The following is a 15,793-nucleotide window of genomic DNA, read 5'->3' as shown; positions in this document are numbered from 1 at the left end:
GAATAGAAGATTTGGTTCAGCAATTTCTATCACAGAAGATAAACACTAATGGGTATAAAGATTGAAAGGAAGTCACCTAAGAGAATCAAGTTTAATGCAATGTAATGATTTCATAAGAAAACACTGTTAAAGTTGAAAAACCTACTTACTGACACAGCTATCATTGCACTATCTGGCCTCCATTCAGCTTGCTTGTAGGATCCAAACTGAGAAGATGATTTTGCAGGTTCCTTGTAGGTTACGATTAACACACTAGGCTGGAAGAAGAGAGTTGTGTTTTATTAATGTTTTATAAGAATATATACAAACAAATTTAAGATAATTTATCATGAAGTACTCAAAATATTTTAATGATTCTAAAAGTATAAGACATAACAATCAAATACTAAATCATTAATTACCTTAAATTAGTTCAAGAAAATCAACTAAAAATAACCAAAAAGAAAGGTAATCTAAATAGGCCTATATTTATTAAAGAAATTGAATCTCTAATTAATAATCATAAAAAAATAAAAAACAGAAACAGGCCCAGATGTGCTTACTGGTGAATTCTACCAAATATTTAAGGAACAAATTCTCCACAATATCTTCCAGAAGAGTGAAGCAGAGAGAATACTTCCTAATTCTTTCTACAAGACAGCATATCGCCCTGATTAGCTAATGGGAAGGGTAGCAAAGTTATGGTTAATTACCATGTTTCTCTTTTATTAGATAGGATAGCATTTATAAAACAAGATCTGGAAACAAGATACTTGTTGCTAGTGAGATGTCATTGCTTCTAGCTTCTAGGTTAGTGATAGCGAACCTTTTGAGCTCGGCGTGTCAGCATTTTGAAAAACCCTAACTTAACTCTGGTGCCGTGTCACATATAGAAATTTTTTGATATTTGCCACCATAGTAAAACAAAGACTTATATTTTTGATATTTATTTTATATATTTAAATGCCATTTAACAAAGAAAAATCAACCAAAAAAATGAGTTCGCATGTCACCTCTGACACGTGTGTCATAGGTTCGCCACCACTGTTCTAGGTCCTCTCAGAAAATACATTGTAAAATACATGTACCTATACTATCCCATATATACACATTTACTTCTTTATATTTCTTTCTATATATACAGTATATGCATGTTGTTATACACAGAAATACATGTGGTTATAATCAATCACAAGGTGGTTCACTCCAGCCTTCTCCCTTACTTACTTTTAACATTTTTAAGACAGAGAAAAATCTGGCTATTATTTCGTACAATTAATTTAGTTCTTTGTTTAACCCTACTATCCTATCTAATAATAGGCAAACAGGGTAATTGACCGTACCTTTGCTACGCCTCCCATTGGCTAATCAGCGTGATATGCAAATTAACCGCCAACAAAGATGGTGGTTAATTTGCATACGTAGGTTCCAAGCGGCAGAGCGAAGGCTGAAGGCGAGCCGGAGCAGCTAAGACGGAAGACGGAAGGTGGCTCCGGCCAGAGCGAAGGCCTGGGTTCCGAGTGCCGGAGGAAAACCGGTGCCCGCAGCAAGGAGAAGGGAAGGCCTATTGCATGAATCTCTTCATGCAACAGGCCTCTAGTCCTATATAATAAAAGCCTAATATGCTAAGTGTCAGGTCGACCGATCAGCCTTTCAACCAATCAAAGCGTAATATGCTAATGATATGATAAAGCTGCTCAACCGTTCACTATGACATGCACTGACCACCAGGGGGCAGACACTCCGACTGGTGGGTTAGCTTGCTACTGGGGCCCAGCCGATCAGGACTGAGCAAGACGGGTCAGACAAGCCCTGGAGCCTTCCCGCAATCCCTCCCCAGCTGGCCAACCTCCCACACCCTTCCCCAGCCCCAATAGTGCACCGGTGGGGTCCCTCAGCCTGGCCTGCACCCTCTCACAATTCGGGACCCCTCAGGGGATGTCAGAAAGCCAGTTTGGGATCGATCCCACAGGCCAGGCCGAGGGACCCCACTGGTGCACGAATTTGTGCACTGGGCCTCTAATATATATAGAATAGTTTGGAATTGTTATCTATAACCCTATAAGAAACTAATTTACAACCAGAATAGTTTTTATGAATAGCTTTTTTTAGTTTAACCTTAGGATAACCAGTTAAAACACTGTTTTCCAAAGTTATATAGACCATCTCCTTAAAAGCTTTCTTTAATGTCTAAAAATGAAATACAAAAGTTTCTAAGAAGCTAACAATACTCCAAACACATTAAAACTTTTAGGCATTAGCTGTTTTTACCTCAAATATCAACTTAAAGTTAAAAACAAGTACCTTGGGAGTAGTGACATCAGCAAGATGGCAGAATAGAAAACCTGGACTCTGTCCCCCACACACAGATTCAGCAACAATTCACAGAAAAAAATATCTGCTTCTGAGTAATCCAGAAACTAGTTGAAAGGCACCTGAACGCTTGGTAAAAGTGAAATTACTCATCAACATAGTGCCAAGAAATCCTCCAATTCCCAGCTAATCCCCAAAGAGCAAAAGACGTAAGCTGCATGTCCAATGCCCCCACCTTTCCACTGGCTTCTGTCTTGCCAGTCTTGGAAGGCTGACAGCACCAGCATAATCTAGCCACCCGAGGGAGAACAGAGACAGTGGCGTGGACGGATAGTCATCATGTCTCATCAGCACTGAGAGAACAGAGAAAAGATTCACAGCTCTTTCCTGGGCAAAGAAATCATTCGTGCACAAACTTCTATGGAGGCTAACCAAAGGAGTGACTTCTGTCTTGCTGTTCTTAGAGTGCTGATGAGATCTAGAAAAACCTAGTTGACTGTGGGGGAAGTGAGAATAGAAACAGAGATTTAGGCAAGCAGTTGCCATAGCCCTCCCTCCTGGCTTAGCACAGAACAAGTGGACAATAAACCCCAGCTCCCAACTTCTCTCTGGGGAACAAGATAGTCCACAGCTTCAATGCCCAAACTTTTCTGGGGGCTGCCCAAAGGGGGAGGGGTTTCGGCCTTGCCTTTCACAGGGCACTGATGAAACCTGCCAAATCTAGTGAGAATAGAGACAGAGGTGTACAAGTTGCCACAGCCCCTGCCCAGCTCAGCACAGAGCACGGGGGGAAAACTTCAGGTCCCAGCTTACCCCTAGGGAGGGAAAGAGTTGGATCCAACTTTTCAGGATGCCTGATGAACCATTTCAGTCTCACTTGCTTTACTGCAGGGGTCCTCAAACTACGGCCTGCGGGCCACATGCAAATACAAATATTGTATTTGTTCCCGTTTTGTTTTTTTACTTCAAAATAAGATATGTGCAGTGTGCATAGGAATTTGTTCATAGTTTTTTTTTAAACTATAGTCCGGCCCTCCAACGTCTGAGGGACAGTGAACTGGCCCCCTGTTTAAAAAGTTTGAGGACCCTGCTTTAGTGCATTTAGGGAATCCAGCATACCCTAGACACCAGAGAACTGCAAAGAATAAAGGAAGCGCGTTGGATTAACATGAGGTTTGAGAGGCTATAAGAAATCTCTGGCTGGCTGATGGTGGGAGACTTTTAATACATGAGGCTAGTTTGTCTAACAGAGAGTTAGACTCTGTCTAACACACAGTCACCAACACAGAGAGTTAATGAAGATGAAAAAAACAAGCAAGTATGTTCCAAACAAAGGAAAGAAATCTCCAGAAACAAACTCCAATGAAACAGAGATACATGATTTACCAGACGGGTAATTCAAAATAACCATCAGAAAGATACTACCTAAGGTCAGAAGAACAATGGATGAACAAAGTGAATTTCAACAAAGAGATAGAAAATTTTAAAAAGTTACAAACAGAAATCATGGAGCTAAAGATAATTATCTCGAGTTCAACAAAAGACTAGATCACGCATAAAAAAAGGATGCGCAAACTCATTTGAAATCACGAAATCTTAAGAGTGAATCAAGTTTAAGGGACCGACAAGCAGACTAATATACACATAGAAGAGAGAAATGACCAGAAAGCTTATTCAAAGAAATAATGACTGAAAAAAGAAATGGACATCCAAATCAAAGCCCCCTAAATGGAACTCAAATCCGCACTGAGAGAAATTATAAACTGTCAAAAGTAAAAGCAAAGAGAATATTTTGAAAACAGAATAAAAAGGCAACTTGTCACCAGGGAACCCACATAAAACTGTAAGTGGATTTCTGAGCAGAAACCTTGCAGGCCAGAGAGGAGTGAAATGATATATTCAAAGTGCTAAAAGAAAAAAGCTGCCAATCAAGAATATTATTACATCTGGCAAAAATGTCCTTCAAAAATAAAAGCTAGTCTTTCCTAAACAAACAAAAACTGAGGTAGTTTATCACCACTAGACCTACTTACCAGAAATGCTTAAGGGGGTTCTTTATGTTGACATGAAAGGTCACTAAACAGCAATACAATAGCATAAACAAGTATAAAAGTGGTTGGTATAGGTCACTAGGTAGACCAATAATAGAATATTGTAATACTGTAATGGTTAGGTCACAAAACAAGTTTTAACAAATTTCAGAAGATTGAGATGGTATCAACTATCTTTTCTGACCACAATGGAATGCTACTTGAAGCCAACAGCAAAAGAAAAACTAGAAAATTCACAAACATGTGGAAATTAAACATGCTCTTTAACAACAAAGGGATCAAAGAAGAAATCAAAAGGAAACTTAGAAATTATCTTGAAATACAGACTAAAATGCAATATACCAAAATCTATGGGATGCAGCAAAAGCAGTACTAAGAAGGAAGCTTATAGTGGTAAACGCCTACATTTAAAAAGATCTCAAAACAACCTGATTTTATACCTCAAGGAACTAGAAAAAGAACGAGTCCAAAGTTAAATAAAACTAGAGTAGAAATAAGTAAATAGAGAATACTAAAACAATATAGAAATAACAAAACAGTCGGTTTTTAAAAAGATAAACAAAATTGAGGAAACTTCAGCTAGACTTGAGGCAGGATAGTCAGATGTTAGGGGACATTTGTTGGGAAAAGGGACTGTGGCAAATGGTTAGACAAACAGAGCCAAACAAGTCAAGCAATTTGCAACCAGATAGTAAAACATAAGCGCTTATCTTCCCTAACCAAGATCACTTGAAAACGAATAGTTTACACCTCTCCTCCCCAACCAAACAGTTAATAGCTTAAATCACCCTGGTCAGGGAGATAGAAAATAGAGGCCCAATTAGAGCATTACTGTCAGCCAAATGCAAAGACCAATGGAGTCCAGGGAGTAAGGAACAAAAAACTCAATGAGTCAAACAAACCCAAGATAGAGGCAAAGCTGACCAGAAATGACCCTAGTCTCTCTATGGTGTGGCTCAGTTGGTTAGGTGTTGTTTTGTACAACCAAACAAAAGGTGGCGAGGCATGTAAGGGAGGCAACTTAATGATGTTTCTCTCATTGATGTTTCTCTCTTTCTCCCTCCTTCCCTTTGTCTCTCTTCCCCTCCCCCTTCCTCTCTCTCAAATCAATAAACATATCCTCAGGTAAGGATAAAAAAAAACAATAAATACCAAAATCTGAGTGGCTTAAAACAACCAAAGTTTATATTGTCCCAGTTTGGAGACAAGAAGTCCAAAATCAAAGTATCAGCAGGGCCAGGACAGCTCTATGGGAAAATTCTTCCTTGCTTTGTGTAGCTTCTTGAAGTACTGATACATGCTACAACATGGATGAATCTTAAAGCATTAGGCTAAGTGAAAAAAAGCCAGACACAAAAGGCCACATATTGTATGATTTTGTTTATATGAAATCTCCAGAATAGGCAAATTATAGACAGAGTGGGGCAAAAGTAGTTTATATGGAACATAATATAGTAATTAATAAATAATACAGTAAATCCTAAAGATCATTTGTTATAGTACCGTTTCAATATTTTAAGTCTCAGGATCACATATTTAAAATACTATAAAACAGAGGTGAAGGAATTAAGACAAAAAACCTCACAGACAAGAGTCTAATGATTACCAGAGAGAAAGGGGGTGGGGGTAGAAGAGGATAAATGAGAGGGATAAATGGTGATGGAAGGAGACCTGATTTGAGGTGGTGAACACACAATACAATATACAGATGATGTATTATAGAATTGTACACCTGAAACCTATTTAATTTTATTAACCAACTAGAGGCCCGATGCACAAAATTCGTGCAAGGGTCTCGGCCCTCGCGGCCCCAGCTTCATCCAGAAGGTCGTCCGGAAAGTCGTTCTGCTGTTTGGTCTAATTAGCATATTAGCTCTTTATTATATAGAATGTCACTCCAATAAATTCAATTAAAATACTATAAAACAAAACTCCCAACTGCTTCTTTGAAATAATTTATTCAAAAGCTCCTACTTAAGATAACAGTAATATATCACTTCCTGCTATATATAGCTTAGTCATTGATGACAAGAACTGCAGAACATTCTGGAAGGACAGGGCTTGGACCAAGGCCAACCACTATATAGGGGAAAAGGGCAGCAGACCAATTTGAAGTGGGCGTACAGGACTTACTGGAATGATGGAAATGTCCTCAATCTTGATGGGAATAGTGGTTAGACAAGCATATACACTTTCCCAGCAAACAAAAGCCCAGGTCCAGAGAGCTTCACGTGGGAGTTTTATCAAACATTCAAAGAAGAACTAACACCTATACTCCTCAAACTATTACAAAAAATTCAAGAGGAAGGAACACTACCAAACTCTTTTTAAGGGGCTAGCATTATCCTAATTCCAAAACCAATTAAGACACTACAAAGAAAAAGAATTATAGGCTAATATCCTGATGAACATAGATGCTAAAATCCTCAACAAAATATTAGCAAATTGGACCCAGCAAAATATTACAAAAAAAATCATACACCATGACCAAGTGGTATGTATTCCAGGGATGCAAGGCTAGTACAATATTCGCAAATCAATAAACGTGATACATCACATACACAAATTGAAAGATAAAAATCACATGACCATATTAATAAATGCAGAAAAAGCATTTGACGAAGTCTGACACCCATTTCTGATAAAAACTCTCAGCAAAGTGGGAATTGAGGGAGCAAATCTCAACATAATAAAGGCCATATATGACAAACCTACAGTGAACATCATACTTAATGGGTAAAAACTAAAACCATTTCCCCTAAAAACAGGAACAAGAAAGGGATGTCCACTTTCACCACTCTTATTCAACACTAGAGGCTGGGTGCACAAATTCGTGCATGGGTGGGGTCTGGTCGCCCACCCCAATTGTGGCCAATCGGGATGGGCTGGCCAGGGGGAGAGGCTGCGGGCAGTTGGCGGGCCGGCCCTACCCCTGATTGAACTCCCAGTTGAACTCCCAGTTGAGGGAACAATTTGCATATTAGCCTTTTATTATATAGGATAGTACTAGAAGTCCTAGCCACAGCGATCAGACAAGAAGAAGAAATTAAAGGCATCCAAATTGGAAAGGAGGAAGTAAAACTCATTATTTGCAGATGACATGATATTGAACATAAAAAACCGTAAAGACTCCACCAAAAAAACTACTAGATTTAATATATGAATTTGGCAATGTAGCAGGATACAAAATCAACACCCAAAAATCGATGGCATTTTTATACACTAACTAGAGACCTGGTGCACAAATTCATGCACCACTGGGGTCCCTAAGCCTGGCCTGCAGGATCAGGCCAAAACTGGCTCTCCGACATCCCTCAAGGGGTCCCAGATTGCCAGAGGGCACAGGCCAGGCCAAGGGACCCTACTGGTCCACGATCGGGGTCAGGGGGACGGGGAGGACACGAGAGGTTGGCCAGCTGGGGAGGGACTGCAGGAAGGCTCCAGTGCGTGTCCAGGCCATCTCGCTCAGTCCAAATCAGCTGAACCTCAGCAGCAAGCTAACCTACCACTCAGAGTGTCTGGCCCCTGGTGGTGAGTGTACATCATAGCGACTGGTCAACCGGTTGACTCTGCCCCCAGGTGGTCAGTGCACATCATAGCAAGTGGTTGAGCGGCCTTAGCATATCATTAGCATATTATGCTTTGATTAGTTGAATGGACAACCAGATGACCAGACACTTAACATATTAGGTTTTTATTATACAGGATAGTGAAATCTTAGAAAGAGAAAGTAAACAAGCAATCCCATTTACCATTTCAACAAAAAACTTACAATACTTAGGAATAAACTTAACCAAGGAGGCAAAAGATGTATACTTGAAAAATTACAGGACGTTGAAAAAAGCGATAGAGGAAGACATAAACAAGTGGAAGACTATATTGTGTTCATGGGATTGTAGAATCAGCATCATTAAAATGTCAATGCTACCCAAGGTAATCTGCAGATTCAATGAAATACCTATTAAAATACCAACAGCATATTTCACAGATCTAGAACAAATACTCCAAAAATTTATATGGAACCCAACAAAGACCCCAAATAGCCACAGCAATCTTGAGGGGGGAAAAAACAAAGTTGGAGGAATCATAATACCAGATTTCAAGTTATACCACAGAGTCACCATAATCAAAACAGCCTGGTACTGGCACAAGAACAGGCATATAGATCAATGGAATAGAACAGAGACCCCAGAAATCAACCCAAGCCATTAATATTTAATGGTGTTGGGAAACTTAGATAAGCATTTTAGTTCAGTGCTATGTATGTACACAATTGGACATAATTAGAGGTGGAAATTTCTACACACAAATTCTATATAGAGCTGAAGGTAAATAATCTCTATAATTTTTCTCAATTTCCTACCATATAGTTAAATGTCAACTCTGGGTCAGAAGACAACATACCTCAACATCATGATATTAATAATGCAGACTCTAAGTATTACTATATGGCTCACAGTCTTCACTATTACATACTATTTACATGCTATATAAAGAAAAATCCGCCCTGACTGGTTTGGCTCAGTGGATGGAGCGTCGGCCTGCGGACTCAAGGGTCCCGGGTTCGATTCTGTTCAAGGGCATGTGCCTTGGTTGCAGGCACATCCCCAGTGGGGAGTGTGCAGGAGGCAGCTGATCGATGCTTCTCTCTCATCGATGTTTCTGACTCTCTATCCCTCTCCCTTCCTCTCTGTAAAAAATCAATAAAATATATTTTTAAAAAAGAAAAATACATTAATAGGCTTCAGAAAGAGTTTTGTAAAAACTGGGTACTTTTTAAAGTGGACTTAAAAGTTTATTTAACAGAGTCTGTTAACTGAAAAATTAACTTAGAGAAGATTACCTAATTTTCATATTCCAGAAAAATAATAAACATTTTAAAATATATTAAATAGTACACATTATTCTAGTTTGAAATATACATCCATGTTGAAAGAATTTTCTTCTTCCTATATATACTCTTCCCAATGCAGTTACATAAGTTTTCCCTAATTCAACACAATAACAGTAAAACCCAGACTGAACCTATCTTAAAGCCTCATTTTCCTCATTTATAAAATGAAAAGGAAATGTATATAATGGGAAGAAAACCATTCCAGTTCACAGTATCCTTTCATTTAAAGGACATCTATAATAATAAAAGCGTAATACGCAAATCAACCGAACAGCAGAACGACTGGACAATCTTCTGGATGACCATGCTATGACATGCACTGGCACCAGGCCAGCCAAGGCAGGTGCAATATGATTGGTCGGGGGGGGGGGGGGGAGGGGCCTCCGCCATCGCCCCACGATTGATTGCCCAGCAGAGGGAGGCCCAGGTCACCCGGCTGGCGGCGCTGCAGCGGGTGGGGAGACCTCCCTCTGTGGGGCAATCAATCTGAGGGCCCTGTGATTGATCGCCCCACAGAGGGAGGCCCAGGCCACTGGCCAGTGACGCTGTGGCGGTGTGCAGGGCCGGCCAGTGATCGCCCTGCAGAGGGAGGCCCAGGTCAGCCAAGCAATCGTACCCCACGCCTGTCGCCCACAGAGGGAGGCGACCGGTGGCAGGGGAAGGGGAAACAGCACCGCACAGATGGCAAGCAGTGGCAGCGGCGGGGGCGGGCCAGCTGCCGGCAGCCAGGGGAAGGAAAGCCCTGATCACCAGCCAGGCCTAGGGACCCTACCCAAGGGGTCCCAGATTGCAAGAGGGCGCAGGCTGGGCTAAGGGATTACCCCTCCCCCCGCACAAATTTTGTGCACCAGGCCTCTAGTAATATACTAAAAGGTTCTGAGTATTGTGCTTGGAATTTAGTGAGCATTTCTTAAACAATCTTTCATGTGAATATAACTGTTTGAATATGTTTTTTAAAGTCAGCTGTTGCTAAGATATCTTTCAAACATATTTTTTTTCAAGTTGTATCATTTCTACTTTATATGAGAAACTAGAGGCCCGGTGCACAAAAATTTGTGCGGGGGGGGGGGGGTGTCCCTCAGCCTGGCCTGTGCCCTCTTGCAGTCTGGGACCCTTCGGGGGATGACCACCTGCTGGCTGAGGCCCGCTCCCCAGGGGATTGGGCCTAAGCTGGCAATCAGACATCCCTCTGGCAGCCCGGGAGCCCTCAGGGGATGTCCACTTGCCAGTGGGGAGCAGGCCTAAGCTGCAGTTGGACATCCTTAGCACTGCTGAGGAGGCGGGAGAGGCTCCCACCAGCACCGCTGTACTGGCAGCCGTCAGCCTGGCTTGTGGCTGAGCAGAGCTCCCCCTGTGGGAGCGCACTGACCACCAGGGGGCAGCTCCTGCATTGAGTGTCTGCCCCCTGGTGGTCAGTGTGTGTCAGTGACCAGTCATTCCCAGTCGTTCTGCTGTTAGGGTCACTTTGCATATTACCCTTTTATTACATAGGATAGAGGCCTGGTGCAGGGTGGGGGCCGGCTGGTTTGCCCTTAAGGGTGTCCGGATCAGGGTGGGGGTCCCGCTGAGGTGCCTGGCCTGGGTGAGGGGCTGATGGCTGTTTGCAGCTGGTCACACCCCCTTCAGGGTTGGGGGTCTCCACTGGGGTGCCTGGCCAGCCTGGGTGAGGGGCTGATGGCTGTTTGCAGCTGGTCACACGCCCTTTAGGGTGGGGGTCCCCACTGGGGTGCCTGGCCAGTCTGGGTGAGGGGCTGAGGGCCATTTTCAGGCCAGCCAAGCCCCCCGGGGACCCAAGCTCCCAGCCTCTCCCTTTTTCCTTTTTTCTTTTATTCTGGAATTTATTTACCTTCTATAATTGAAAATTTTTAGTCTTGAGTGGAGCTCAGAGCCGGCCAGGGCGGGCAGGAAGCTTGGCTTCCTCCATCGCCAGGGGCAACCCAAGTCTCCTGCTCGCTCCAGCTTCGTGGCCACGGCCTGCTGAAAGCAGGTATCTGGGGTTTATTTATCTTCTATAATTGAAACTTTGTTGCCTTGAGTGGGGCTCAGAGCCGGCCGCGGCAGGCGGGAAGCTTGGCTTCCTCCATCACTGGGGCAACCAAGCCTCCTGCTTGCTCCAGCTCCATGGCTGCCGGCCGCCATCTTGGTTGGGTTAATTTGCACATAGTTGCTCTGATGGGCGTGGCTTAAGGTGTAGCGAAGGTACGGTCAATTTGCATGTTTGCATTTTATTAGTGTAGATAGCACAGTACAACCTCCACAAAATAAGCTTTAGCATTAAATGTGGGTTAGTATCTCAGCTCTGCCACTTACTAAATAATTTCTCCTATCATAAAATTATTTAAGTCTCACTTTTCCTATTCGGAAATTGAATTAAGACCAAACTCCAGCCCTAACAGGTTTGGCTCAGTGGATAGAGTGTCGGCCTGCGGACTGAAGGGTCCCAGGTTCGATTCCGGTCAAGGGCATGTACCTTGGTTGCGGGCACATCCCCAGTAGGGGGTGTGCAGGAAGCAGCTTATCAATGTTTCTTTCTCATTGATGTTTCTAACTCTCTATCCCTCTCCCTTCTTCTCTGTAAAAAATCAATAAAGATTAAAAAAAAGACCAAACTCCAAAAGTTACTGTAAGAAGTACATTAAATAAGATATATGATTATAGTGAACAAAAATTGTATCATCCTTATGCTTCAAAAACAAGTGATACTGCAGATGTAAAGGAAGTGATAGCAATCATAGCAATGGCAAACAAATGAGACCTAACAACTATTAAATATTGTACTATAAATAGCCAAACTGCAAACATACTGTCTCCTTACTACCTACCCTCCACACAACACACACACAAAGGAACCAAACAGCTCAGTCTCCCCAAGGACAAGACAGCAGCCATTACATCAAAAACTGAATAGGCTTGAAGAGATAACCAAGAAGTATTTCTTCTAAATGTATGACTGAGAATTATGACACCAGTAACTAATTTGATCAGTTTTAATCCACTAAGACAGGAAAACATAAAATTGCCAGCAAAAGTCAAATTACAAAAGCAGTGTAGAAGTTGGCAAGTCCTCTCCCCAAAATACAAACTTAAAACTAAACAAAGTCAGAACAAATATTTATAATATTTGGAAATTGACCAAAGGCAAACAACAAGTTAAAATCCTTTTGTTCATGAAAAACTGCTGAACTTTAGGTAAGGACAGTGGGAATAAGTGGTATTCTTGTTGGGACTGTGCTCATCCCCTCCCCAAAGCTTGGCAAACAGCAGAGCCATCAGGATGGACCTGTTAGTGAAAAAATAGCAGCTTTGCTGCTAGAGGTGGGCTGCTTTGATATGGAGCAGAGGGCAATACCCTAACATTGTCAGTTAAAATAGGAAACTCCCTAGAAAACAAGCAGTCCTGCTAACAAAAGGTTGCAGACCCCATTTGGGCAAAGAGTATATCCCTCAACCAGCTAGAAATTTATCACACATCCCTGGTGCACTGGGAGACAATACTTACCAACAGGAAAAACCCTGAAGGACCCAAGCTCTCCACTCATTCCTGTCTGACAGGGAGACTGTGTACATGCAAAGATAAGACAAAGAAAGGCCAAGCTCGCCACACATCACTGGCTCACTGGGAGACTGTTCACAAGGAAATCCCAGAAGGGTCGGTAGGAAGTAAAAGCTGGAACAGACATACCAACGTCCTGAATTTTGCATGTACTCTCCAACCCACGAAGCAATCAACAGAGAATGGATACCTTACAAGCTTAAGATATTTCAAAAAAAAAAAAAAAACAACAAAAGAAAAAAACAAAACAACCTGTAAACACTCACTATGTAAACACAGAGGCAACCCCTAGGAAGCCATGATAAAAATAAAATAAACAGAGATGTCACTCAGTGGTTGCATATAGCAGAGAAGATAGATTTTGTAGATTAACTCCATGTAAGCTACTAGGAAATACTTAAAAAAAAAAAAAAAAAAAAAAGCAGCAACAATGACTCCGGGGGTAGTGGGAGGGGTGAGGGGAGGGGAATAAAATAGACTTAGGAGCTGTTATAATAAATTATCTAAAATAGCCAATTATCGAAAATCTTGCCATCCCAATATCGATGGGCACAGGCCACTTCCAGTGTAGCCAAGTCAGCTAAGACTACTACTAACCTGTTGCAGCTACTGCCTCTAGAGCAGTGATGGCAAACCTATGACACACGTGTCAGAGGTGACACGCGAACTCATTTTTTTGGTTGATTTTTCTTTGTTAAATGGCATTTAAATATATAAAATAAATATCAAAAATATAAATCTTTGTTTTACTATGGTGGCAAATATCAAAAAATTTCTATATGTGACACGGCACCAGAGTTAAGTTAGGGTTTTTCAAAATGCTGACACGCCGAGCTCAAAAGGTTCGCCATCACTGCTCTAGAGCTTGTGGATCAAGAATTCACACTGCCATGAAGAGTGACAAGGAAATTGTTGGCATGCTTCTAGGATTTGATGACTGTTGAAATCACAACAGAAGGAAGAGAATTACTAAATTAGACCAGATTTTGCTAAAAGGAAATAATATAACAATGCTGGTTCCTGGAGAAGGACCTGAACTATGAATGGATTTCCCTTGACTTATGCTACATTCTGTCTTGCCTTATATGATTAAAAATATATAAACCTTTTTTAAACCTTTCAATGTCTGTCTGGATCTGTGAAACTAAGTTTCCCATTTAAGGGGAATGCTTTTGTAGATGCCATTATTATAAGTTAATCATGACTACCTTGGAAAAGAGAAGTTTGCTCTTTGAAGACTAAAATAAAGGTAGTTTTGGTTTAAAAAAACCTAAAAATAAATAAAATGCCCAATTATCAATCAAAAATTAAAAGAAAATACAAAACTAGAAAGTGTAACCCAGACGGAAGGAAAAAGAAACTATCTCTGAGTAGGCCCAGAATAGCAGATGAATTCAAAACAATTACAGGTATGATAATATATTACAGAAACAAAGGAAAGTATGTTTAAAGAATCAAAGGAAAATATGATAATACCTCAACATGCGGGGAATTTCAAAAAAGAAAGAAAGAAAAAAAAGAACTAATTCTAGAGTTTAAAAGTTTAATACCTGAAATGGAAACTTCATTATATAGGCTCCACTGCATATTTCAGATGGCAAAAGAATCCAAAAGCATGAAAATAGTTCAAAAAACAATAATAGATACAGAGGCAGAGCTGCCTCAAACTGATTGTCAAACTGCAGTGGGAAGGCCAGGGAGGGTTGGGGGACAGGAGGGAGGGGAGTAAGAGATCAACCGAAGGACTTGTATGCATCTATATAAGCATAACTAATGGACATAAGACACTGGGGGGTAAGGGAGGGCAGGGGTTTGTCAAGGGAGGGGGGGAAAAAAGGGCACTTATGTAATACCCTTTGTAATACTTTTAGCAAAAATAAAAATAAATAAATAAATAAATAAATAAATAAATAAAAAAGATAAACAGATCGAAAAAAAAGAAAATAGTTCAAAAAAGTTATTCATTCTCCAAAAAAAAACACAAAACAAAACAAAAAAAAAACAGAGAAAGGACAGAAGTGGAGAGAGACCTGCAAAACATGCAAGTGCACCAACATATGTATAATGGGGCTTCAGGAGACAACATTAGATAAAAATATATTTGAAGAAATAATGATTGCAAATGTCCCAAATTTGATGAAAGACTTATTAAGCCCCAGCTTCAGAATGCTTGACAAAACCTAAGTGGGATCAACATTTACATACATACACCATACACAAACCACTGAAAGCCAACCATCAGAAAATGTTGCAAGAGCAAAAGTAAAATGCCTGATCACACACAAGAGAACAAAAAATATAATTAATGGATGATTTGTTATCAGAAACAATGAAGGTCAGAAAGCAATAACATGTCATATTTAAATGCTGAAATAGAAAAACTGTCAAACATGAATTCTGTATCCAACAAAACTATTCTTCAAAACTGTAGGCAGAGCAAACATTCCTAGGTAAAGAGATTAGGATTTGTTGCTAGCAAACCTGCCTAACAAAAAATACTAAAAGAAATCCCTCAGAAAAAAAAATGAAAATGACATCAAATGGTATGCAGAAAAGTGTTAATAAAACAGGCCTGAGACTGCTATACTAAAAAGGGTCTGTCTGGCAGTTTTCCTAAAAAGCTAAACATAATTTACCATATGACCTAGCAGTTCCATTCCTAGATATCTCCCCACAATAAATGGTAATATATATCCACACAGATTGTAAACAAATGTTTATAAAGCAGCATTACTCATGATGGTCCCAAGTTAGAAACAATCCAAATACCCATCAACTGGTGAATGGATTTAAAACTGTGATCTATTCATACGATGGAATAATACTCAGCAATAAAAAGAAATACCACAAAAGCATTATGCTAAATAAAAGCCAGACACAAAAGACCACATATTATATGATTATGTTACATGAAATTTCCAAAAAAGTCAAATCCAAAGGGACAAAAAGCAGGCCAGTCAATGGTTTCCGGGATTGTAGTGGGAGCAGAGTATGAATGCAAAG

General features: G+C 40.7%; 1 protein-coding gene across 4 annotated transcripts in view; it reads right to left on the bottom strand.

Annotated features, from left to right (window-relative positions):
• RIC1 (RIC1 homolog, RAB6A GEF complex partner 1) overlaps positions 1-15,793 on the bottom strand; it is a 102,502-nt gene that overhangs the window by 78,931 nt on the left and 7,778 nt on the right. For 3 of the 4 annotated variants that reach the window (XM_070431620.1, XM_070431621.1, XM_070431622.1), the window contains exon 2: positions 150-257. In XM_070431620.1, the coding sequence (XP_070287721.1) occupies positions 150-257 (108 nt within the window). Of the gene's footprint in view, positions 1-145; positions 258-15,793 lie in introns of those variants that run through there. The other variant, XM_070431623.1, reaches the window with a different exon arrangement.

This window comes from Myotis yumanensis, unplaced genomic scaffold, assembly GCF_028538775.1.
Source record: "Myotis yumanensis isolate MYYU_CA2020_CCGP unplaced genomic scaffold, mMyoYum1.0.hap1 SCAF_12, whole genome shotgun sequence".
NCBI classification, from domain to species: Eukaryota; Metazoa; Chordata; class Mammalia; order Chiroptera; family Vespertilionidae; genus Myotis; species Myotis yumanensis.
The sequence above is the reverse complement of the archived record's forward strand: the minus strand, read 5'-3'. Positions and strand labels throughout refer to the sequence as shown.